This window comes from Ambystoma mexicanum, chromosome 10, assembly GCF_040938575.1.
Source record: "Ambystoma mexicanum isolate Mex_15411 chromosome 10, UKY_AmexF1_1, whole genome shotgun sequence".
In the NCBI taxonomy this organism is placed as follows: Eukaryota; Metazoa; Chordata; class Amphibia; order Caudata; family Ambystomatidae; genus Ambystoma; species Ambystoma mexicanum.
Window position 1 is genome coordinate 297,231,726 of NC_090932.1, and position 26,462 is coordinate 297,258,187.

A 26,462-nucleotide genomic window follows, 5' to 3' on the forward strand; every position below is an offset into this window, starting at 1 on the left:
TTTTCTGGTTAATAAAGTTAATGTTATTGCGTTCTGTTGTTCCTCCCGGAAAAGGAGGAGTGTGGCGCCGCCCGATGATGGGCGCACGTGGCGGCGTGACGTATCACGCCGCCGCAGTTTGTATAAATAAAGGGGGCGTTCCCGGCCGCGGTAGAGCGACCGGGAAGCCCGAACTGGAAGGACTGGTGCCCGTGTGAGTCCTTGGGTGAGGGGGCTTACGGGACCGCGTGGGGGCTCTGACCCGCCCCCAACAGACGGTGAGAACCAGTTGGGTAATGATTATGTGGCGGTTGCCCTGCCTACCAAACGCTGGAACTGCTCATTTCTTTTACTGACTGAAAGCAGTCGCCATTCTGCCTTTTAAAAGAGACTCTGGCCCCCAACTCCTCTGAGGCGCTTGGTAGGGGAGTTGCCTCACAGTTTGAAGATCACTGCACTTGCTCTTTCCTCCGAGGGGGGAAAAACAATGTTACTCGGAAACTCGCCTCGGAGAAGGATGCTAAAAAGCTAGCTGGTAGTAGGTGAGAGGGCGGTGAAAGGCGTGACCTATCAGGCAAAGGCGTAGTAAAGGCGTGACATCGGCTTGAGGGGAGGAGGGCAACTGACTGTCCACGTGCAAGAAGGGACTGGCGTGGAGTGTTGGAGCAGGCAAGGCGGGACTAGTTAAAAGAGGAGCCTGCTGAACATTGAAAGGCGAGCAGCTTTATCGAGGGAAGGCGTGGTGACGCACTGGGATGCGACTACTAGCTTAAGGAAAGCCGCGGGGAAACTCGGGAAAGGCGTTCCTACTGCGAGGGAAGTCTTGCTGACGCGTCAGAGATGTGTAGCAATGTACGCGGAAGGTGTGGTGTTGAGTAGGGAGGCGTGGCTGCTCTCCTGGGAGGCTCTCTGCAACAGCACAGGGGCGTGAGGCTGTCTAAACGGGGCGTTGCTTCTCACTGCTGCAGCTGTTGTCCTTTTTTGGTACGGAATTTTGGTTTCTGACAGGCGTTGTTCCCCACAACCCCCTGCACCCCGGGAAAGAACTTCAAGGATTCGAGCAAGTGGGACCCCGGGGGCAAGGGTGGCGAGTCGGAGTTGCCAACATGACTGGAAGGTAGGTTTCCTTGCCTAAGTTGACTCCCATCGCTCCCTCCTTTCAACCATCCATCCAGACCACAGACGAAAAATGTCCCCGATTTTGACCTCAAACAAGCCCGCAAAATAAATTAACCCTCTACAGAAACTACCGTTCGACGATCATTTCCCTAAAAGCAACCCCTAAAGGCAACGCATGCAGAAGCAGCCCCCCCCCCCCGCATCCAATTCAGATAAAACAATCTTCAAACAAATCACATGCAAAAACAACTCATGACCATATCCTTTATACAACAGCCATTTTACCACCATCTGGCCGAAAATATAGAGCTGACTCATTCCTTGCCATAAGACTCCCTGTCCAAACCATGACATAAATGCCCACCCTGTAAACCAAGCACCACCCCTAAGCAACCCGTGTCAGAAACAATCTCCAAACCAACTCTTGCCAGCACCCCTCTTGTCCAACTTCTATCAGAATAAACAGAAATAGTCACTTGATAAATCCTTGACGAAACAAGTTCCTAAGCATTCCATCATGAACCTATTCCAAGAAACAACCTTAAACTTAACTGCGGGAGTGGGCGACCAGAAAACTTCCCCTGACCCAAGCCCTTACAGTAAGCCCTTCGGCCATTCTCTTACAGAAGCAACCACCTGCTACAACCATGTGACCAACCCCTTCCAGGTACAGCATAGCTTACTCCTTTCGTCTCTCCTATTCCAGATAAAACCTTGACAACCCCAGCAGCAACCCCAAATCCCCCCACAAAACAACATCCCGACTAACCTTTTTTTGGAAGCATACCTTTTGACCAACTGAACAGAATTAAGCACTTTGTCAAAATCTGTAAGACTATATTATATCCTCTTACCCAGACGAACCACCCAGGGATGTCAACTAGTGCCCAACCCCTGGCTCTACCTCTGCGACCTCTAGGGTCTGCAGCAGCAGAGAGAAACCGAAAGTAAAGAGGGCTCTCAGATGAGAGGCCTCTTTACATTAATTTCTTGTTGAAGTCAGTCTAAATCCGTAACAGAAATAATTTCTTTTTGAAGTTCCCTCAGGAGATGGAAGGCTCTGTCTCCCCAGTTCTGCGCATGAATGGACCAGAGCTGGTTCCTTGCATGCGTGGACCATGGGAGAGCCTGCAGAGGTGTTCCTCGGAGCAGCAATGGATTTGGATGGAAAAGGGTTTTGTTTGTAAATGTGCGTGCGCGCATGCATGAAAGGGTGTGTGCGTATATTATGAAATGCTTGTTAAGTGTATAGGCGTTAAATAAGTAACCAATAAATAAATGTATGCGAGTCAGTGCATGATGTATGGGTGGCTGAGTTTGTGAGTGAATTGTGGATGGGTACAGTGTAAATGAGCATGTCAATGGTGTGCTTGTGTTCAATACCTAGATTACTCCTAGTCCTTCCTCGTCCCAGTACTTGCCTATGAAGCACCTTGATGCATACGTAAATAGTGAGGCGAGGTAGAGGGACGTGGAAGTAATGCTGGGCCAAGGGGCTGAGTTTGGGGTTGGAGTAGAGTTGGAGGAATAGGGGGACGTGCCGGGAGGGTGGGTCAGATTGAGGGGGTGCTATCTCGTAATGGGCAGGCATGATATGTGTTATTAGTGTCTAGACTTGCATTTTGGTCCAGCGAGTTTAGTCATTTCATAATGTGGCATGACATTTTTACAGGGCATCTATGATAAAGTAAGCGTGATAAGTGTTATTACCTGTCTAGACTGACACTTGGGTGCAGCCAGTCTAGCCATTTTTTTACTGCATCCTGGCATAATTTATGGGCATCTATAATGAAGTAAGCATCTTTCATTATAGAATTCCTTTTCCTTTTTGTATTTGATTTAATATTATTGTACATATATTTTTCTCTCATGTCTATGTATTATGTCACCTTTCATGTTCCAATACTGTCATTTTTTGAACTATCTGACTAAGAATAAACTAATTCAAGATAGAAAATGTACTACACAATTACACGTGAATGTCTTTTTGCTTCAGGGTATATCTAACGTTATATTTTTGTAGATACACGCCACTTATGAATTAAGTTCATACTGACTCTTGAAGCACTTTAACAAAGCGGGGACTATATATATTTGTTCGTTGTTACGTGTCTAGACTAGCATTTTGCTGCAGCTAGATTAGCCATTGCTTATTGTGGCTTTACGTTTTCTACTGGGCATCTCCGATAAAGCAATCATGATACGTGTAATTACCTGGATAGACTGGCATTTGGCTGCAGCCAGTCCTTACTGGGGCATTGTATATTTTTCTGGGCAGCTGTGATGAAGTGTTATTATGTGGTTAGATTGGCATTCTGGTGCTGCCATTGTAGGTATGTCTTACTGCGGCATGGCATCTTTTACTGTGCATCGTCAAGGTTACAGCAAACATGATACGTGTGTGTGCAGCCAGTTTTTCATATGCTTTCTTATGGTGGCATTGCATTTTTAATAGCAAGGTGGTATGATAGTTTAGCAGGTTGAGCATTTGCTGCTGCAGTCTTTGTGTGATCTGTACATGGCAGGTTCAAATCCTGGCAAGGTTAACTCGGCCTTTCATTCTTCTGAGGTTGGTACAGAGTACCAGCTTCTGTTGGGATGATGTATGCAAATGTGTGCTATGTACAGTGCTTTGGTGAAACCATTTTATAAATAACAAATCGGCATTAATGCTCGTGGTCATCGAAAGTGACTTGAATCTATTGGCTTTTTGGATACTGTATTATCGCAGAAACTGCCAATGTAGGGGATCTAATTTTCATATAATGTGAATACCCGAAATGCATCTATAATTGGCATAATAAGGAAGTAACTGGCCATACAAAGCTGAAGTGACATATCTATGGCATATTATTTTTGGTGTGTTTTTAGTTTATTAAAAACATTAACCCATTTTAAATCATATACTTCAAATCTCTTCGTTCATTACAAATGACAATAAATTACTTCAGGCATAACATTCTAAAGCAAACATTACAGACATTAATTAATTCAACACAGTGCATTATAATATCATTTACTATATACCCATTAGGGCCTCCCTTTCTAACTCCCCAAGATTACATTTTACAAGTATCCGTCAAATTACTCCCTTCCCTACTTCACTGTGGTGAACTAATCAATAAAAACATTCCCCCCCAAAGTTTTGTGTATCCCTATATTCACTAAAGCAATGGTCATTGAGATCGAGCATCCATACAAGAGCCTAGCCCACGCGACTTCACTATTTAAATCCTATAATCTCCTAATGAACTTTCCCAACCACATTTTCCTCGGTCCTAGTTTTGCGCTACAGACAATCGGCCAATGTTTTAGGGTTTCTGCCTCCCCTGGTTTTTTACAGAGCTGACAATTTCTTTTTTGCCAAGGGATCATGCTTATGGGATCCTGCCTTGTGGGGAGCCTTGTAAGTTAAGACGAAAGTGCATATAAATGTAACAATATTTCGGCCCTGGGAATCGCATCACAGAGGACTGCATCTCCATATGTCCTTGGGTGTGTGGTTAGCTCCCTTTGTAGTTTATGCAATGACATTCTCTGTATATCTTTCCCCATTTTACAATTTTCATCTTGATCTACATCTTCACCGGACTCTCCATCAATGCAAGCTTTTCTGAGTGCATTGCAGCAAGAATCGCCAAAATTGCTCAATGCTTTGTCATAATTATTGCTTAAAGATATATTGAAATCTTCAAATAGTGAAACTGATGGCGGAATCAATATTGCCTTGGCCTATGTTGCACTATTGGCTTTAACCCTATTGTATCATGACCCCCCTGCATAGCATATGAAGGCACCAACTGTGTTAAAATGTGCTTGGTATCTAAAATATTCTTGTCTGCTTCAGAAAGAATTTGGCAATTTAAAATGTTTATGTACTTTTTTTTTTTTTTTTAATTTCCACAAGCCACTTTCGGTAATGTCACCAGGGCAAAGAGGAAATGATGCCATCCAGGTCAAAAACAACTTGCAAGCATGACAGGCAGAATCAACTCCCAACCATACCAGAAACAACCTCCTATACCAGCCATCAACAGTCATAACTCTGAATAATCTTGCCAGAGAAAGTAATCTTCCCACTACGCAGCTGAAACATTGCCATCTTCTGCTCCTGTCAGAAACACCCCTTTACTGCTTACTATTTGAAGCAACCACCAGAAATAACCATCTGACTGACTCACTGTCCCAATCAGCCTGCTTGAAACATTGCCCTGAGACAACTCTTTTGGACTGTTTCCTAACCAGAAACAAAATCCTGGCCAATCCAGGCCAGAAGCAATGCCAGAAAAACAGCTCCAACCAACCCCTGCTAGAAGCTAACACCTGACCAATCAACCTCTGACGGAAATAGACCCTCAACCAACTCCACTATCAAGTCACACTGGATTAACTCCTGGAATAACCACCTGTCCTCCTCCTGCCAGGTGATTCTCCCTTAAAAATACCCTGACAAACACAGTCTAGACCAGCAATACCTCTTTAAATTAGCCCATGGCCAGTTGATGTTGGGAGCATGGTGCAAACTATGCACTTGCCATTGGCTAGTTATATTGCACTTTTGGCGAGTAAGAAGTGTATGTATAGAATTGAGGTCGCCAGTGACTTTTTGTGGTTCCGTAGTAGACTGCAACTTCTTTTTATTTATTTTTTACTGCCAGGAACAACTACCAACCATTCCTTTCCAGGAAGAAAGCAATTATCAACTATTGGAAAAATGAACCCGCTGACCGACCTATGCCAGACACAATATATCCCCCTCACCACTAACCTCCAGAAACAAATGCATATCGAACCCTGCTGGAAACAACCCCCTAACTAACCCATTTCAGAAATACTCATTGGTAGAAATAGCTACTTGTAGAAACAGCCATGACGTATGGTTTCCGGATGCAGTCTGGCACGCTTATCATCCCTTCAAAGAGTGAATTTACAGAAGCAACAGTCAACCAACCCAGCCCTGGGCAATATACCCTGATCGATATCTGCCTGGAGGACACAAAGCCGCAGTGCCTTCCAGACAACAATGCCAGGAACAACTTTTTCAAGTCCTGCCATGCACTAACTCAGACCAACCGCTTCTAGGTACACTCTATGATAACACCTGTACTTATAGAGAGTACTGACAGAAAAAGCACCAGACTGACCCTAGAACAGATGCAATAACCGAAGTATCTTTCAGGAGAATCCCCCCCCGACCAGTCCCAGCCAGAACAAATCCCAGTTGGAAATAATACCCTCATCAACTACAGCTGGCAACATCCTCTTCAACTGCTGCCATTCACTAACTTATGGTATACCCTGCCATGCAAAGCACACCATCAACTTCCATCAGAAACCACCCTCCTTGCCATACCTCCAAGAAACCCCAGCCCCTCTAACCACCGACAGATGCAAAAGCATATAACACTCCTGGCACTCCCTGCTAAAACAACCCTCTGAGCAACCCTTGCCAGAAACAACTCTCAACTAATCCTCACAAAAAAACAAATCCCTCACCAACACCTTGCAGAAATCACCAGCTGAGCAGACTGAGCTACAAACAACCCCCCAACCAATCCCAATGAGAAACACACAACCCTTTCACCAACCACTGCCAAATACTTGATCCATCTTCGGCAGACACAAGCATCTGATTAACTACTGCCAGTCTATGTAGGCTACCTCCAAACCGCCCCTGTCAGAAATTATGCCAGACAAGTGGTTGCCCAACTCCTGATAGAAATTAACTTCCCTATTGAAAATACTCCAGCCAAAAATGCTTGGCACAGAGGGACCATTGGGCTAATGTCTCAATTACCGTGACTAAATCTGGTCAAATCCCAAGCATTTCAACATTTGTAATAAGCGCGATAGCCTTTCTTTTGATAATGACCAGGGCCCGACCTAGCCTCCATCAATCACCTCTCAATAGCCCGTGCCAGAAACCCCGCCCCCTGAGCACTCCACACGAGACACTTTCTAAAGGTGATTCTTTTGGGTAACTGGAGAGGGATGCTGTTGAGCAGCCGAGTAAGTTGACTGCCTAGTATTATCACTCTGCACTTCGGCAAGAAAATGCTGCTGGCAGTGGTGGTCTCGGGCGATCTGACACGCTGGGAATACTGGAATCTAAATCCATCAGCTTTGGGGCACAAGCTGCCCGTCTTGGGTTGGTGGTGCGGAGCTTGTTTGCCCGCGACCGCTGCTGCCTGCCTACTGTTGTGGGCACAGTGCAGCGGAAACTCCTGTGGTGGTGAATGGTGCCTGGGCCGTGTGGAGGAGCACCATTTGGCCGGACTGAGCGCTGCCGCCGCTACAATTGACCACCTCCTGTGCTGCCGTAGATCACTGGGCATTGTGGGCGTGTGCATATGCCCGCTGTGAAACTCCTGACCGCCAAGATCACCAAGGCGGACCTCTGCGGCCGGAGGCACGCCCCTTCCTGCACAGCAGATCTGGGGATGATTGCGTGCCCTTCACGCTCCCGGGGACGGTGAGTGATCTGCCACTGGGTGGAGCAGTGGCTGCTTCTGCTACACTCAAGCTTGATGGGCAATGATAAACTCTGCTGTAGAAGGAGACCCAGGTGCCTGCTCGCCTCCCTTCGTGTGCCTTGGCGCTGGACCATCCAGGGTGTGAAGATCTCTTTTACATTTATCTATCGATGGGGTGGGGGCAGTGCAACAGTCTCGGGCAACTGGATTGTGCCCTTCATACATTACAGCCAGCCAGGATACGGGAGGCAGGCTGGGTATGCAGTGCTCCAATAGGAAAGCAGTTCGGGCTTCAACAGTAGCAGTCAGCGCCATGCTTCGTTCCCCCTTCTCCTGAACTGTTAACTGATACGGCGTCGTACTCCATGGACATGTGCATCCACCTCTGGTAGGTGTTGCACAAACCTCTTAAAGAACTTGGTAATGGATCCCTAATATTTGACTGGGCACGAGGAATAGATCCAGTAGCGGCTGATCTCACAGCTGGACTACATTTGCCTAGGAGACACGTAATTCAAAGAGTGTCCCTACAGTGTGTCAAACTGGGGGCACTCGCCGCGGGCTGTGCCCCTGTCGACCTGTCAGCCTTGCATTTGCCCATCTCTCCCTCCAACCCCCAGGGCGGGACTCGCAAACCTGCCCAGTATGACAAGAGGAGCCGGTGGTGGAAAGAAAACCGCCGCAATGGATAAATACGCAAAGGCGGTTCCCGGGAAGATTCAGGGGCGCTGCACCAACCTCAAGCAACCCATGAGTCAACTTTCATGGCACCACCATGAAAAACTGGGTGATATTACCGCAAACATGGCTTCCATGCATTCACAACTGGCAAAAGAAGTGGTGCACATAAATGAAGCGGAAGAGAGACTCTGGTGACGGAGGAAAATGTGCAGGAGCTACAGTGTACTGTGGCCACACTTGTGAAGGACATGAAAATGGCTAAACATCAATGAATGCAATGATTTGCAGTCACAGTCCCGAAGAAACAATATCCGTATAGTTGGGATCTGGAAAATGCACTGTCTGGGAACATGGAGCAGGCGGTGGAGCGTCTCCTTAAGGAATTGTTGGGGGATCCGCAGTTATCTCCGTTCAAAGCAATTGGAAGGGCCCCTCGTGCTATCACCCCCAAACCAAAGCCCGGGGATTTCTCCCACCCCATTATAGCAAAATTGTTAAGCTATCGCGAGAGAGACCATGTGTTGCGACTATCCAGGGGAAAAAAGGAGATGCGATTGGGCTCCCAAATTGTCTGTATCTTCCCAGACTTCTCGATAATGGTTTGACAAGAACGCCAGCAGTTCAAAGGGGTCAAGAAGATGCTACATGAATGCAACATTCAATATGTAATGCTGTTCCCGGTATGCCCCTGATTCCAATTCAGAAGCAAACTTTACTTCTTCACGTTTTACTCCTCAGATTATGATATGTCATCGTGCATCGTTATGTTCTTAATATCTATCCTGCGACATTCTGCCGCGCGCCTTCTTTGACCATTTCCCCCATGGTACTGTCGCTAACAACTGACAGTCGATCTGTTCTGGGGAGATCCTGGCTGTTTAAATCGTAGGCATTGAAGGGCATTGTCTTCAAGGCGGAGTTTAAAGCAGACATAGAAACCTTCTTCTCCTGCAACAGCGCTGACGCCACATCACTCGGCATACCATGGCAATCCTTTAAAGCTATATCAGAGGCATGGCAATTTTGTAGGGAGGTTGGGCTTCTGAAAACCATCCGAAGGAAGGGACCTGCAAAGGTGCGAACTAGCCTTAAGGAGTTGGAAATTGAATATTCCTGCTCACCAGACCCCAATCTACTTGCACAAACACGACTGGAGTTGGAACAGTTTAGGGCACATGCCTTGAGAGAGGTCCAGTACTTCCCATGTCCACTGGCGGCCAGGAAATATGGTGAGGGTGAGAGACTGGGAGGACACTTGCTGATTTGGTGAGGATTGAATGTGGGCGTACTCAAATTGATAGCATCCTCGACATGCATGGGAATCCCAGGTGGGTAGTTTGTGAAATAGTTGAGGTGTTCTGCGATGTTTTTTTTATTTTGTATTTTTTTAAAAAAAAATTTTTACTGATCATTATCTACTGCTACCCCCACAAGGGGTGAACAAGCCATTCACTCTTTACTAGACTGGGTGCCGACCTCACGACTGAGCACCCAGGCCAGATATAGTTTAAATGCCCCCCTCTCTGTAGAGGTACTACTTACAGTAATCCGAGATCTTCCAAGGGGAAAAGCTACTGGCCCTGATGGCCTAACAGTGGAATTCTATTATGAATATGGGGCCTTATTGGCTCCTGTGTCCTTGGTCTGTGGGGAGTCATAACGCGACTCCCTTCTTCCAGAATCACTGCGGGAAGCCATAATAACTATTTTACAGAAACCCAATAAACCTGGTAATGAGTGTGGCTCCTATCGACCCCTCTAACTAATGAATATAGACACTAAAATATATGAGAAGGCCTTAGCTAATCGCTTGCTCCCATTAATGCCCCATATAGTCCATGGCGATCAAGATGGTTTTTCTCCCTGGCTGGTCCAGTTCCCTTAGCATGCATCGCCTGTTTAATGGCCAGGTTGGATCCCGCGTCCCAGGCAGTGACCATTGATGCCCAAAAGGCATTTGACATGTTCTCATGGGAATACCGGCTTGCAGTGCTGGAGAAGATAGGTTTGGGCTCCAAAATGATCCGCTATATCAGACTCTTATATACCTGCCCGTTGGGTAGGGTGCTGGTGAATTTGTGTGTCTGAGCAGTTCACCCTCAAGGGAGACCCCCCACAGGGTTACCCCCTGTCCCCTATCCCATTTGCCTTGGCTATTGAGCCGATGGTGCACCTGATCCGCCACAAACACGGCAGCATTCATCTCACTGGCCCCCCTGAGAAAATCTCTCTATATGCTGATGATGTACTACTCTACATCAGAGATCCACAGACTAATCTAGACCCTGTCCTCTGAGATATCGTGCAGGTCGGTGTAGCCTCTGGATTCACAATAAACTACTCTAAATCCGAGATTTTCCCCTTGAGACCCAGCACCATAGAACCACAAGGTGATTACGCTCTTGGGTGGGCTCCAAATAATATTACATATTTGAGAGTTGTGGTATCTAGAGATAGATCTTCTCTCCTTCGAGATAATTATCTTGCGTTGGAGTGATGCGTGGAGGGCAGATTGGCTAGGTGGAAACTGCTACTACTAGTGGCGGCGGGCAAGCTGTCACTGATCAAGATGATCCTATTATCCAAGTTTCTATATACTTTCGCCATTGGCCCGGTAAACCCTTTATTTTTCTACAGTGCATGGATCAATCGCACAGTTCTTATGGCACGCAGGTGCTGTCTGAAAAAAGTGGCGGCTATGACTCTCCCTTTATGCAAAGCACGGGCTATGTGGCCCCTCATTTCAAATTATACTGGGGGACACCTCCTACTGGTATGATGGCGGAAAGTATCCACCCCATGTCAAATTGGAAAGGCTGGTGGCAGGCAAGTCTGACCTTAAGACGCTTATCCTTGATTGGAGATATAGGGACAATTGCCCGTTTGACCCAGTATCTGCTTTGATTTTTACCTTTCACTCTTATCTCTAAAATTGTTGAGGCCCGGCCTTACTACAAATGGCTGCCTCTCTGGAAATTCCCCGGATTGTGGCCCAAATGGGTTGGGTCCTTGGCCCAGCATGGAAACGCCTGGGCTATGCTGCATTGGCAGATCTGTTTCCAGAAGGGAGATTTAGAAAGCACATGGCGTCGGGAACATGTGAACATGGCTGTGGAGGTGATGCAATACTACAGGTTCTTGCTGCAGTTGCGGTTTGGTGGCCGGATTATCCCGCCGAGCCCTGTGTGAGTGCTGAGCAGGCATATATTGCTAACTCTGGAAGTAGGCCACTCGTCTCCACATTGTACAAAATGGTTTTGAGTACATTGAAGCCCTCTTTGTTAGCAGTGAGGCTCAAATGGGCTGAAAATCTGGGTATTGAGCTGTCAGATGTCCAGTCGAAGCAAATGGGTATGCATACTAAAAATGTATCGGTGAATTCGAAATTGAAATGTATGCAATTTAAACTGTTAAATGGACTGTATTTCACACCTTGGAAACTGGATAAGATGTATCAAATGGAAACTGGATAAGATGTTTCATAGTGGAGAATACCATTGTCCAAGATGTTGCTTACAGGACGCTGACCACATGCATATGTTCTGGAGCTGCACCCATTTAGATTGTTCTTGGGACCCCACTCTTTAAACATTGTCTGAGGTGGTGGGATTCCTGATCTAACGATCCCCAGTGGGAGTACTGTTTGGAGTGTGGGCTCAGTTTCCTAATAAACAGCTAGTCATTTGTCAATATGGGTTGCATGATGGCTAAACAGTTCATATTGCAGAAATGGAAGGACAGAAACCCACCTGAGGTCCAGGCGTGGTTGGTCGCACTCACTTGGGCTCAAAACTGCTTCCGTGACATACTCATTCCATTTGGCAACCTTATCCCAACCAGCTAACGTTACCCAAATCACACCGAACTAATCAGACTCCCAGAGTCAACCTCCACTGTAGCAAACACTAATCCGTAGACTATCCTTTCCTGAGCCAGCAACAATCAAATTACAGCCAATAAATTCAAACCCAGAACCTATCTATTCCAATTGGCCATCCTACCTAAACTCTACTCCAGAGGCAAGCGACCCCTGCAGCCGTCGCCCTGAAATATATATGTATTTACCCCCAAATTGTATCTCCCCAGAAACCTCTGAATGAGCAACCATTGAAACCCCATATCCATCTACTTAAACCCTTCAACCATGCCATACAACACAACACACTTCAAGTAATTCTACAGAATTTTCCACACACAACCAACCAAGAACAAACCAACACCGGATATCCCAAACCAACACCCTGCACCAATGCCTTCTAACTAGCACCTATGCAACCATGTCAATGAAAAAACGGATGTGACCATTCCTCCAAACAAACCTCCCCACAAAATAGAAAATGGAGCCCACCCAACAGGAACAAGCTTCTCCAAAGCATCATGGTACATCTCCTCATGGGCAACCCATCAGAACCAACCATTCAGAGCCCCAAAATGCCTACCACACTGTTACCCCAGAAACAATGGATATACACCACAGCAGATCAACTCCCTTCTACTCTCCTGAACTTACTCCCTTGTCCTTCCCCAAATCAATTCCCTAGCCCACCCTTGAAGCAATTAATCTGCTCTTCTTATAGTACACCAACCCTAAAACCACTCCCCTGTGCCAACTAGCTCCCAAGAACTTTTCAGAATCTGCTTCCCTGCCCTCCCTGAAACATCTCTCCTGCTATACCGCAACTAACTTCCCAGCATTGTCTGTAGTAGTTCTACGTCATTCCAACAGAACGGGCCCCGCTGCCCTAGCCCAAGCTACTGCTTGCTGTCCTCCACACCCAGTACTCCAGCACTTTCCCAGAACCCGCCCTCTCTCCCCTACTCAGTTTATCTTCACTGCCATTTCTGCAAGCCAGCTCCCTTATCTGTCCTCCCCAGAAAACAGATCTACTCCCCCCTGCTCCCTACCCCTCCAGACCTCTCTTTGTTTGAGGAGTCTAGTGGAGGAAAATAATCTCCTCTGCCTATATAGATTTTGGTGCAGCAAGCAATTTCCTTTGAATTGTACTCTCTAGTGGGTTAGTAAGATGCTGGGAAATGTTTAGCAAAATAAATTTGACATGATTTGTATGTTTCCAATGGAGTTTGCATATATTGAAGAGCTAATATATAAATGGTTGTATGATTAATATACATAGTTATTTCTGGCTTAAGACAACTTAAGTTCACATCCAGAAGGTGTCTATTTTTGCCAAAAGTCAGTCTTGTAATGCCTAAATTGGCTTCGCTGTTTTTTTTTTTGTTTTTTTTTTTTAGTGGCTCAATGGCTTCATTGTGTCTCATTCCATGACGCAGCCTGTAGACGGGTGCCAAAGAAGGACTAGGTGGGTAGTCTATTGACTCACCAATAGCTTTTACCACCTCCTGTATTTTCTTTGTTAGTCAGCTCCTCTGCAATGATTCTGGCTCTGATCCTATGCTCATCCACCAGTATGTAATCAATGGTAGTTTAGGCCAGTGGGCTTAGGAGCAGGACTATGACCACCTCCTGAGTTGACTTCTTGAGTGATTAATGGTTCACAGTACTTCTCAATGCGGAATCATCTAGTGCTCAATGATGCAGAGTGCATTCCAGGGCATGGTGTCCTTTGGGTCATCTGCACTGTGTGCAGCATAATTAATTCTGGGACATTTACTTGTGTTTTGAGTGTGTCATATATGTAAGGGAGGTTTCCATATGGCCCTTTGGTTAGGGTCTTCCTTCAAGTATACATTCTTGACTGGGTACTACTAGCGAGCCCTCAAGGCCACCATGCTCTCCGAGTGGTAGTCGTGACAGAGCAGTCAAGTCCTAACTCTCAGGAAGAGGAGTGGGGGGGCTCACAGGTACATTAATTTCGTTAATACCAGATAAGTGAAGGGCCACACACGATATTTGTTAAGAAAAGTCAGAGAAAAACAATACACTAAGAGAGGTAAGTACAACTTTATAAAACAGAGCTCACAATGTATTAGGTAAGTATCAATTGTATCTAAGAGTTCTTTTAGTGTCAAGGTCTTTCCTGAAAAGTTAACATATATGTGCAATGTATTTTAGTTCCGGCAGACAAGGGACCAAAATAACACACCTGAGAGGAACCAGTTATGTAAGAAGGACTAGGAAGGCGAGTTTGTTGGTGAAGCCACTGGAGCTTCCCAGGTAGGGGAGTCTGAACAAGACCATGTGTCTGGGGTCCTGTGGTGAAGAAGATTCTCGGGTTGGTTTGCTTCAGCGTCTTCGGGGTCCTGGCAGTGAGGACCACCTGCTTCATAAGGACTCTTAAGGCAGTGGGCCAAAACCAAGAGCCACAGTCTGAGGCAGTCTTGTGGTTAAGCCTGTCCGATAGGAAAACCAGTCCCAAATCCAGAAAAAAAACAGCAAACAAAAGTACAGCAGACTACCATTTTGTAAAATGTGGGCTACTTGGCTAACTATATACATTCTGGAAACAGTCTTTTGAGGGTCTCTGTATTGAGAGTGGCAAACCAAATTCTGTTCAATACAATTCCATGGGAACATCTGTACATAAGTGAAGGCCAGAATGCAATGAATTTTGTGACCGCTGCATTGAGTGTTGCAAAATGAATCATATTCTTCACGGAGCAACAGTACATTTTGGAGTCCTTCCTGTGAGGGGGTGTCTCCCTAGTGAGCAAGGAAGAGTGTATTATCAGGCCTTTAATCATGGCAGCTTGGCAGGACATCTATTCTGGGTAACAGAGGGTGCATTCCTGGAAATCTAGTTCTGTGGGGGCATCTATACTGAATAAGTGGGAGTGTTTTCTGTGGCGTGTGTTGTAGATCACTCTGTAGTGAGGGTAGAAGACTGCTTTGTGAGACGAGTAGGGCCTCGTTAGGAGTATAGCTTTAATAGAGGTGTTTCAAATACTGCCTGTTTCCACCAACAATACTTAAGCAGTGAGATATTTACCTCATGCAGTAGTTTTGAAATATTGCATGTGATAATAAATGTCATGATTATAATTTGAAATAGCTCCTATTTTCCCCATAATTTTAACTCCACTCATCATTTGTATCTTTCCCCTTACACGACACGTTTGTTTATCCATTTAAACGGTGCCTTAGGCCAAGGGGCAAACGGGTGCATACATTTCACAACACGCACAAAACAAAAGGCACTCAAAAGTAACAACCTAAAAACACAAAATAAAAATCGGCAAAGACCCAAATAAAATCCAGCAACAGAGCCCAGCATAAAACCAGCTAAAAACTTCAGATAAAAAAGACGTTTTTCAATGCTTTCTTTAAGGATTGTAAGAAATCTCTAATGCCAAAATCGTGTCCCATAAGGGAAGGGGGGTGCTAGTGTACATTTTGGGACAAAAAAAGATTTAGGGAGCCGCAAAGGTGGCGCCAATGTGAGTATCTAATGCTCACATTCTCACCCTTTGTGTGCATGGAGCTGCACCATACACACAATGATCATTGCTGTCCTGTGTGCACATTTGTTTCCTTTACTGAACCATCCACACCGTGAACCAATGCTGCCCCACCTGCATTTCAATCAACGTTAGGTATGTAAGTGCTTGTTTTTTAAATCTTTGTAATGCAGAGACACATTGAGTGTTTCAGAAGTACAAGTTGCACACGAGGTACTTTCATCCGGGAATACAGAATGCGGTTATGTAATTACCACATGCAGTATTCGTAGCAGAAATGCCTCTAAAATCGTGCACCATGGCCTTGTGGAGACCTTTTTAAATGAATAAGGCACAGTCTAAAGACATAAACACTCTGGGTGTAGAAGGCTGTTGTAAGGAAGGCATTGTATCAAAGTAAGAGTGACACAAGTGTTCACAGTTCAAGGGTGTTTATTAAACTGTAAAATGGGTGAGATAAATGCCTAATCTAAACCTAACTCTAAGATGGGAGCAAGCTACGACCATCAAATCATAATAATACAGTCCTAGTGGAGTCTTAGTAAAATTAAAAGGGCCTATACTTAAAGAAAAACCATTGCCAATCCTTAACTGCTATGCTACAAAATAGTGTGGAGCGATGTTCACAAGAAAAGAAAGCAGTGTTCACAAAATAAGTCAGGATGTTAAGGTCAAGGTCTCCCTCCCCATCTATTTAGCATGGGACGAGGCTGGACTCTTGAGCCAGCACACTCCTGCTTCTCCGGCACAAGGTTACAGTGCCTTTTCTTAATATCAAGGCCTTCTGTGCCCAATTCTCTTTAATGCAAAGGCTCTTGATTTAGAGGGTCTGATGTGCCATGAACAACAAAACAAATGTTGCTCCTACTAGTCTTCACGTCGGGCGATTACTCTTCACCCTTGAATCTCCCTCAGCTGGGCTCCAATCCTTCTCTCCGCGTTGGCCTCCCTCAGTTGGGCTTAGACCAACCACTTACTGTGGACATCCCTCAGTCGGGTTCAGGTTTGTGGCCACAATGTTCACGGGTGTATTACTCTTCACCCTAATTCGTAGGCACCCCTGAGCCGGGTTCACATTTGCCAAAATAACACTGTTCACTTTGTTTTCTCACAATGCAGGATTCACTTCCCTTAGCTTTCTCCTGGCATCCCTCCGTCGGGTTCACAATGCTATTTTAACATTGGTCAAAAAGGAGACATTCTAGACCCCTTAGGTTCTTCCCTTACCAAGTATGTGTCTCAGTCCCTTTTCAGACTTTCCCTTAAACCCCCAGTCAGGCTTCACACAGTTCTATGATCACATAAGGTTCCCCTTCGTCGGGCTCAAACATTTCTCAGTGGCTCTTACGCCTTGGCTTCCCTCTGTCGGGTTCGACCCGCTTGACCTTCCACTATTTGTTGGGTCACAGTGGGTGAAGACTTTTACATGAACCCCCCCCAACCTGACCACTCTGACCATTATTCCGCTCATCATTCCTTTTGTACGCTTCCCTGTCGGGCTCGAGCTATACTGGTTTTCACGTTTGCTCCAATGCCTCTTGGAGCTTGTAGTTGCTTCATATTTACTCAGTTTCCCTTTCTCGCACTCTAGTACCCCTTCTGCTTCACTCCCCAGTTCCAGCCACCCATACGTTTACCAGGTCCCTCTCTTCATCCGTTGTGAGACTTACTCGGCTAGCGCGGCACTGGTGGGCAGCTCCGGGGGGGAGGGGGATGTGGGGGGAAGAGTTCTGGTAGGAGGTCAGGGTCTCACCACCTGCCCCTCCTGCACCTGGGCTTCCTCTCACATGCCCAGGGGAAGCACACATTGCAGTAAACACGACCGGAAGTCTGCCTTCCTTAGCCCTAGCGCGGTAAGGCTCCTTAGCTGGGCTGTAGCCACACACAGGTACTGGCTCAGCACCTCGTCCTTCCTCCTCTGGGCACTCTCCATAGCTTCCTCTGCTCCCTCTGGCTTCTTGGTGCGCTTGGGTCTGTGGTAGGGATCCTCTGCTGGACTCAGCCTGGCAGCCTCTGTTCCCAAGAGCAACTGCCTTCTCTCGCTTTGCAGGCCCCTTATAAGCAACTGTGTGATATTAACTGGCTGCAGGTGTGTGGTTAGGGTTCAGCCTGCCTGACTCTGCCTGGCCTCGTTAGTGTGACAAAATGGCGGTCGGCAGTAGGAGTTATGGCACAGGGATTCCCTTGGGTAATCTTCATTCCTCCTTGTTGCTTCTTCTTCACAGTATTTGGAGGACAGTTTGAATGAAGGGGATTTTGGGAAATGTAGTGAGTTGTAGATCTTGGGAGAAAGTCGGTTGAATAATTATAAGTTTGTCAACAAAAAATGGGGATTATGGGGTTTAGGAGGACAGGTTATTGTCAGAAAGGGGAGAACAGGTGTATCGGTGTGGCTGAATATGTTTTCTCCTGCCTGGGGTAGGATGGGACTGTGGTGGCTACATCCCTTAAAGACTGAGGGGTTGTCGGGTAGCGGTGTATCTCAAAAAAGGGGATACTGCAAAGAATCATGGAATAGTCAGAATGCTTGCTCTGGTGCTATTTTTCTCAGAATGCAATGGCAATGGTGAATGCAAACATAGCAACTAATATGGCTTAGTTTTTATGCAGCCGCTGTAATATCTAAATCTTTTCACCTCTTTTTCAGATCCTGTATTAGCAGGGAATTGCCAATGTGTGTGGCTGTCCTTGTGCAGTCTAATAATGCGACCACTCCTGAGGAATGCAGCCTGATGAAACTGCTTATGCGATCACACCATTTTTCAGTTTTGATATATATTATTGGAGTAGCTGAAAATATGATGAGAATGAATAAGGCATGAGCTTTAGAAGTCACATGAGCCTTCATCAGATGGTCGAAAGCAAAACTGAGTGAAAGCAAATAGTATTAAGTGTTCTGTATTCAAGGCTGGCATGCAAGGAATATGATGGTGTGGTCCTCTTATCTAGAGGAGAAGGAACTTGAAGAGAGGCTAGTAATGGATTGAAAGTCATCCCATGTGAAGGCACTGAACAGAGTGGGAAAAGGGACGTAATGGTATGGTAAATAACCTATCATATATCATATCATATGTGAGGCAGGGGCTTAGCTTGTGTGTTTCTTGAGGAGGCTCACCTGGGCAGCCATGGGAGTTGAGATAATGAATTGTCGAAGCTTTTGTTTTTTCTATTAGCAACCACGTTTGCAGTCGTTGAGGAAGGGTAGGAGGGTGAGGGTCACTGGGAAAGGATCGCGGGAATGGGGAAGGGTTGTACAGTTGGGAACTGGGAGGTAGAAAATGTTGGTCTTTAACTAGATGTGCATTTGTGTGAAGAAGTGCCATCCAGTGCCGGATAACACAGCGACATGCATACAGGACCATGGTTTATGGATGAAGGATAGGAAGGAGAACAAACTTTGTGTGCCGTGCCATCGGTGAACAGTTGGTGGGAGAAGCCAAAGGAAAAGATAGCTTTACCAAGAGTGGAGGGTGTAGAGTGTGAAGAGAAGCAGTTCAAGAACGGATCCCTTTGGAGAGGTGTTGGAGCGGAGGCACCAGTGTTCCATGAGAATGAGAAGGGCCGGTCTGATCTGTGTGAGTCAGTCCAGTCTTGCAAGAAGTGTGCAGTTTTTAATGTCAGAGAGTGTGAATAAGAGAGAGGGATTGATCAACAGAATCCCAAGCAGCAGGGGGATGCAGGTGAACGGAAATCGATGAGGGCTTGAAGTGATGAGTAGTGATGAAAAAGTTGGAGATGGGAGGGAGAGACATTTCCATGAACTGCCTTGTGTGGATGCCAGAATGGTTGCAAAGCCCATTGGTCTTCAGGTAAGTAGAAGTAATATATTAACACGCAAGATGCTCTGGGATTTTGCTGCAATGTGGGAGGACAGAGGCGGTTTGAGGGGGAAGTAGGATTATTGGGGTCACGCCAGAGAGTTCTTTTTTTAGGATGGGTAGGGCAGTTGCTATTTTGTATCAAGCGGGGAAGGTATCGGAACAAGAGACAAATTAAGAATTATTTGTTGGAGGAATAGAGGTTTGGCGAGTTTGACTACCTCAGCTACTGAAGATGGTTGGTTACCCAAGGCTGAAGGCAGTGTGCGAGAGGAGGTGAAAGAGCGAGCAGGGTAGTGGCATTGAAAGAGAGAGTCGATTGCAGGGTTGAACTCCACGAAGTCCTGTACTATAGAGCTTCTATACGGTGGGGCTAAGGCTAGGCGGGAATACTTCACTTCAGCTAGGTAGGAAGCTATAAAGCCAGGTTTAAACTTGCGTTTAGTAATTAGGGGTAAGCTGAGTGGAGGGTGGACAAAGACAGAAACGTGAAGGAGCGGTGGTTGGAAGGAGGGGAATCAATGGAGAGGAGAATACATTACAGCAGGAGTCTGCAACCTTTGGCTCTCCAGATGTTTTGCACTACAATACCCATTATCCCTAGCCAGTATAGTCTGTGGTGAAGGATCATGGGAGTGGTAGTCCAAAACATCTGGAGAGATAAAGGTTGCAGACCCCTGCATTAGAGGGACCAGGGGAAGGAAGACAAAGTCAAGAGAGCTGCCATGATTATGCTGGGTTGGTTGTAAGTAGAGAGTGGACAGGGGCTAGTCGGAGAGGATGTAGTGAAGGTAAAGATGTTGGGCGTTATAAATCTGGAGGGCAGTCGTCGGCCAAGTGGGAGACTTGTGGGTGCCAGGAGGTTTGTAGATGAGGAGAATCGTGAGAGTTGCCTACGAGAAGTTGACCAGCAATACGTTCAAAGAAAGAGTGGGGAATGCCTAGGTTTTACATGCAGATCTCAGTACTTTCTGAAGAAATGGTCCGAATGTAAAGCTTTATCATTAGAATCCGAATAGTTCTTTCAGCTATCTGAGAAACACATACTGGGATTATGTATAGAGCCTGTGCACTGGGTTCAGATGTGCTCAGGTTATTGTCATGCTGCTATCCTGCATAGGACAAATTCCCAGGAGAAGTCGTCGAGGTGGTAGCTCTCCTTTCGGAGAAAGTGAGTGAGGTGCCGTGGGTCAAATGCCTCTGCAATGGCGCAACACCATTGAGCTGATCGGTGCTTCAGCCCCCCCTAATCCCCTCTTAGATTTTGGGCTTTGTTGACTCGACCTGGCTATTGCCTACTGTGGCCCAATACCAATCCCAACATTCTCACATAGTTGTCATCTCAATAAATTGCACAGACATTGTTTACATTGGAAGAAACAGATCACTTTTATTGAGTCATCATAATGGGCTGTCCCAGCTTTGCTCGGGTCACAAGTTCCTGGCTTAACCATCTCACCGGGCGGCTCTTCGCCATTCCTCGGGTTCCACAAACCGGTGAACCCTCACTTCGGTTTGAACGTCCTTCCGGGTAACCCCATCACTTCCGGTTTTGTTTCTTAGTAGTACACCCGCCTCTGCTTGTTTTCTGCCAGGACTGTATGACTCACATACCCTTGCATGGAGCGAACAACCCCGGGCCACTGCAGTCAATTGTTGAGGAGTCCCAAGTGTCCGTAAGGATGTTGGTGCCCGTCAAACCCCATTCTGGCTAGCGTCTCTGGGCCATCCAGCTTACTGACCAGCTTACACGGGAATTTTGCTCTGTAACCGCCATCAGGTTGTGTAGTATTTCGAGTCCTTGTCACTCTCACACGCTTCGTACACTTGGCGTTCCCAGGTCTGAAGTGAGTAGTGTACATTTGGCTCAGATACACACGGCTGCTCCGTTGCCTGTTGCTACTGAAACTGACGCGGAGAAGCCTGGGTCTGCTTGCATCGGGGACCGGTGAGTAGCATAGCTAGGAACTGGTCGCCCTCCTGCAGGAGCCCATAGCTTTTCCCCGCTGTGTCAAAACAGCACCTTTTTCCGTACTCGCGCTCTGCTTCTGCCCACAGTGGAGGCTGCGCTTGAGTCGCAGAACTTGTTCTTCTTCATTTGTACACTAAACTGAACTGCCTGACTTCCTTCGAAGAGACTCCCCTTTTGCCCGTTGGAACCAGCTTGTGCAGGTACTTTTGAGCACAAGGCTCCACTCTTCGCAGGGCTCGTACTTCCTTTTAGTTAGGTGCCTCTGAAGGCGGACTGGGTCTAAGCATTATTTCGCACTGCCTGTTTTCCTTCCCTTTTAGGTGGACTACACATTTTCGTGCATCTAACGCTTGAGACTTGTTGTATTTGTATATATATTGTATTGGTATGGTATGTGTTGGTTTACTATCGTTATATTGTGATTTTCTCGCTACGGTCATTGTTTTAAAGGCCTTGGAATAAATGTGTATATATTTTTAATATAACACCTGTTTGGAGTAGTTTGTAAGTGTCCTTGCTTTGTGTGCTCATTGCGGGCTTTCAGTCACCCTCACCCCTCTTGAGACCTAGTCTTGACCGCCGCGATCGCTGCCTTGATTGGTCTGGCTCGTCCAGAGGTTACCCTGTTCCAAGTAATTAGGTTGGCCTTCTGAACTTCTGCGCCACCAGGACAGAGTTCAGAAATCCGTCTTAAAAGCTACCAGCTGCCCCCTGCCCAGGGTGGTGAGATCGTTCCTCCCCAGGTGCACCACCAGGACCCTGGGTGCCGGCATCCTTCCCAACTGCCTGCGAACCGCGGGGAGCAACGAATGCCATCACATGTCCAGTGTTCCCAGCCAAACCCACTCTATGCTCTTTAGACCTACGTTCTACCTCTCCTCAGTTATTGCTGTGCTTTCCTCTCCGCTCTTGTCATGAATGAATGTCCTATGAACCATACCGCTGGTGCAATAACGTGTCGACAATCGTCCACGTTTTTTCTCTTTCTTTTTAAAAAAAACATCAGATAAAGCGCAAGTCGTCTTAATCACCCCCTCTTAGTTCTGCCACCATACCTCTACCATGGACTCAACCTGGGCCTATGCCTGCGACGGCAGACCCTCCGCCAGGTCTGATATACAATTTGTATCTGTCGGAGTCCCATCTGCCCAATTTGTTTATCACCGACCCGGGCATACCTTGCTGAAATTCCATTGTGGCATGCCCTATTCTGAAACTGTGAGAACAATCTTTTTCTCAATAGCCTGCTCTGTCCAATGTTGCCAACAAAACCATGCAAAACTGAAAAAGGGTCAGGAGAGAGCCAATGCCATGCACAAGTTCCCTCCCCGCTCCCTTGCTGGCTTGCTGGCCATGCACTGTCAAAGCAACCCGGTAGGGCAGCTCTCCTTGTTCTGTGAATTATACAAAGTAATCCATCTACCTTCCCCCTTCTTGATCAGTCTTGGAGCTTCTCAACTTTATCTCCATCCCCCCCATAAGAGAACACAACATCCCTCTTCAATAGTGCTCTCCCAGACATCTCTTCTTTGCCAGCAGCGACAAGTTCACTGACGCAAAATGCCCCGAAAAAAGCCAATCCAAAAGCAGCCCTATAAAGCGCTCCATCACAAGCGCCATATCATAACACACGCAGGGCAAAGCCCCCAAGAGCTTCGCTAATATCCTGAAATCAATGGGCCTGTGCACAACCTTCCATACTCCCCCAAACTTTAAGAGCAGTGTGCACCACAAAACCTTGGGTGGGATCGTCCCTATCACTAAGTTTGCTGTAAAAGGCTATATCCGCCAGATGTCTGGCCGCCCAACTCCTGTCTTACTGTCCTTGTGTGCCCAGACCAGAAATGCTGCCCTTGTTCGCGCGACACACTCAAGAACTTAGCGTAGCACCACTGATACCTGGCCCTCGCTCTTGGCATGTGGGAATGCTGCCCGAGGTCCCGAAGCATCGGGCCCACAACTGTGAAAGGGATTGTAGATGCACACACCTAACGTATTAAGAATATTATGAGAAGAGACTATAAATAGTTTTAAGTAACCTTTTAAGGTGCGGGGGAGGAAACGTAATCCTGGCACAGGATCACAAGTACCTATCCGTACTGAGAAGAAAAAGAGGATCCATAGGTAGGAGCCCTCCCCTCCCCTGCACACTATTAGTATCCCGTGTATTAACGGTTAATAATAAATCTAAAGTCAAGCATAGGTATACAGTAATGTAAATATTTAGTCATATAATTCCAAAGCTACAAGGCGTTTCAAATTAAAGAATTTAATGGTGAAAAACCGTTTTCTTGAAAAAATTATATACATCAATAAATCTTCTGATGCTGAGACCAAAAATAAATGTCAAATAATATACATTATACAAATTGTTTAGAACAATGTAAAACAAGTATATATACAATTACAACTAAAAAATGGCTGACGCGTTTCGGGATCCTGTCCCTTCTTCTAGAGCCAAGTGAATTGCAAACTGTAAGAGAAATGAAATGAACAAAACGTATGTCAGGTATTTTGACTGGTAAATACTCATAGATTAAAGTGTTCACAAAGCATGTACTAGGGTAACGGCACGATCTATTCATTATATTAAAATACATGAAATCCTTTGGTTTATGAAGAAACACAATATACATTGTATGTACTGGGTCGATTACATATTTACCAAGAAGCACCTCTCCCAAAGAGGGAGTTGACAGTGTGACCAATAAACAATCTTTGCAGTCAATTTAACTAGGTTCTAGCAAAGCTGAGGTAATCTGACACCTTAATTGTATATGTGAGAACTTCACAGGGGGTACCCCAGTGTAGTTGCAAGACATAGAATAAAAAGAAGAGGTAGATATTCACCTACCTCAGGAAGTGTACTTGAAAAGGCAAAGTAACTGTTTCAAGGACGTGATGTGTGGGGAACAGACTTCGAGCTTCAAACTGAATAAAAAACTTCCCTGTCAAGGCGGTAATCTAAGTGTATAAAAAGCAAACTTATGCTGTATTAATGACATATGAACTAATGGGAACAGAATGTCACTTACAGAGTACAGTCAATAGGTAAAGGCTCTAAGATATATTGGTAAAGCACTGTAAAGTTGAAACGAAGGAAAAAAAAGGGTGTAATCGAACTCGGAAAGTTAAACTCAGGTAGAAGGCATACCTCTCCTTACACGTGTTGTAAGGTACAAGATCGTAACAATGCTCTTGAATATGTTGTGGGCTGAAGGTGGTGCCCAGTGGTACCAAAGTCCTCCAGACACATGGGAATATCCAGTGCTATAGTGAGCACAGCCTAAAATCAGATAAATTGTCACGTTCGTTATAGTGAACTGTTCTAATGAGTGTGGTATTAAGAAAAATAGCAGATCATAATAAGGTGCTGAGGGTCTGGTGCTTACCTAATGCTAAGGTTCGAGTGGGGCCAAAAGTAGGTGATCCAGAGTGCACGGGGCACGCAGCTCAAAGGCTGCGTCTTAAAATATCACTCGCGAGCCGAGTCTTCAAACAATGCACAGGTTACAGGCTCCGGCCGCGGGTGGACAGATGCGAGCGAAGCGTGCCTTCTCAATAGTGTAGGTGGGCTGTGCTGTCGCTAGGGAAGCCAACCCAGACTACGAACTGGTATCTAGGGGGCTGCAAGCAGTGAACACGTGTGAGAAAGTAAGAGAAATGGAAAACGGACTCTATAATCTTTACGAGGACAAACCAAGTAAATCAAAGATCGGTATGGTGCATGAACGCCATCATGGAATGGAGTAGAAAAACCCATCACCGGTCCATGTATCGAGACGAAGTTATAACCATGAGTGATGGAATAGTGAGTACAATGGACGTTCCCTAGTAGTGATATTGATAGGATGATTCAAATCAATAATGCTAAAATGTAAAGCAAAATATGGGGTGAAAAGGCACCAAATAAAGATTGTAAAGTGGTCACAATGACGGACGGTGCAGGTTGACACTCATTGTCAATATAATTGTTGGTGTTATAAGGGAATGACCCGATGTAGAGTGAATCTTATATGAAATATCTAGCAAAATTCAACTCAACCTACCATTAATTCAGCGGGCCGGTGGACAACTCCCGGACTTAACTACTTTTAACAGGTATTCCACTGAAAATTAATGTCAACATCAAGTGCACAGTCATTGATGGATGATGCCAGTACGAACTGCATGCATTTGTGAACAAATACAGTAAGATAATATTAGTGTGATTAATAAAAACTCAACAAAAAGTAAAAACATAATCAGTCACATGTATTTCAAGTAAAACATTTCAAGGAAAACTCCTCATTGAGTCCTCTAGGGCTGAGAGTGTCCAGGAGATCTATCCAATATTTTTCTCTGCGTGATAGGGTTGATTGGTAATCACCCCCTCTATACGATTTCTTGACAACCTCCAAAACCATGTACTTCACTTGGGCTACTGTGTGTGAAGATTGTAAAAAGTGTCTGGCTAGAGGAGATTTTACATTTTTACATCTAATGTTGCACTTGTGTTCCGTTATCCTCTCTTTCATTGCTCTAGAGGTCTGACCAACATATAATTTACCACATGGACATTTAATGGCGTATACCACTCCTGTAGAAATGCAGGTGGCATCGGGCCCACAACACCAGCTGTCACCGTTCTGTTCTGCACTGCTCCCCTTTCTCCTGTGCGCATGATGGGCCTTCTGGAACCTGTCCCACTAAAAACAAGAAAGAGCGTCAGCTCTGGTGTTAACAGTACCCTTTTATAGCGCCCCTGAACTCGATATTCTTGTACAAGCAAATCTCCCCTAGTTTCCTTAGCAGCCCAAGTACCACTGGACATGATGCTGACTGCAAGTTAATGGCCTGCACTACCGCCCTGGCCTGCACTACCGCCCTGTTGTCAGACCTAAAACGCACCTTCCTGTTATTGAAAAAGAGTGTGGTAGTCCCTCTACTTAGAACGAACACGGGTCAAATACCCTATTCTATGGAATTTCTTCCACTCAGTAGGGTCTACAACCACGTGTTAGCTCACTGCACTCTTCACAGAGGGGAAATATCCATTTGCAT

The 26,462-nt window shown here is 45.9% G+C and overlaps 1 protein-coding gene across 1 annotated transcript in view; it reads left to right on the forward strand.

Moving 5' to 3' along the window:
- Positions 1-659: 659 nt before the first annotated feature.
- The window catches only part of LIMS2 (LIM zinc finger domain containing 2), a 589,342-nt gene continuing 563,539 nt past the window's right edge, over positions 660-26,462 (forward strand). The window contains exon 1 of the mRNA XM_069617874.1: positions 660-1,096. Within this exon, the coding sequence (XP_069473975.1) occupies positions 1,086-1,096 (11 nt within the window). The 5' untranslated portion in view covers positions 660-1,085. The remainder of the gene's footprint in view (positions 1,097-26,462) is intronic.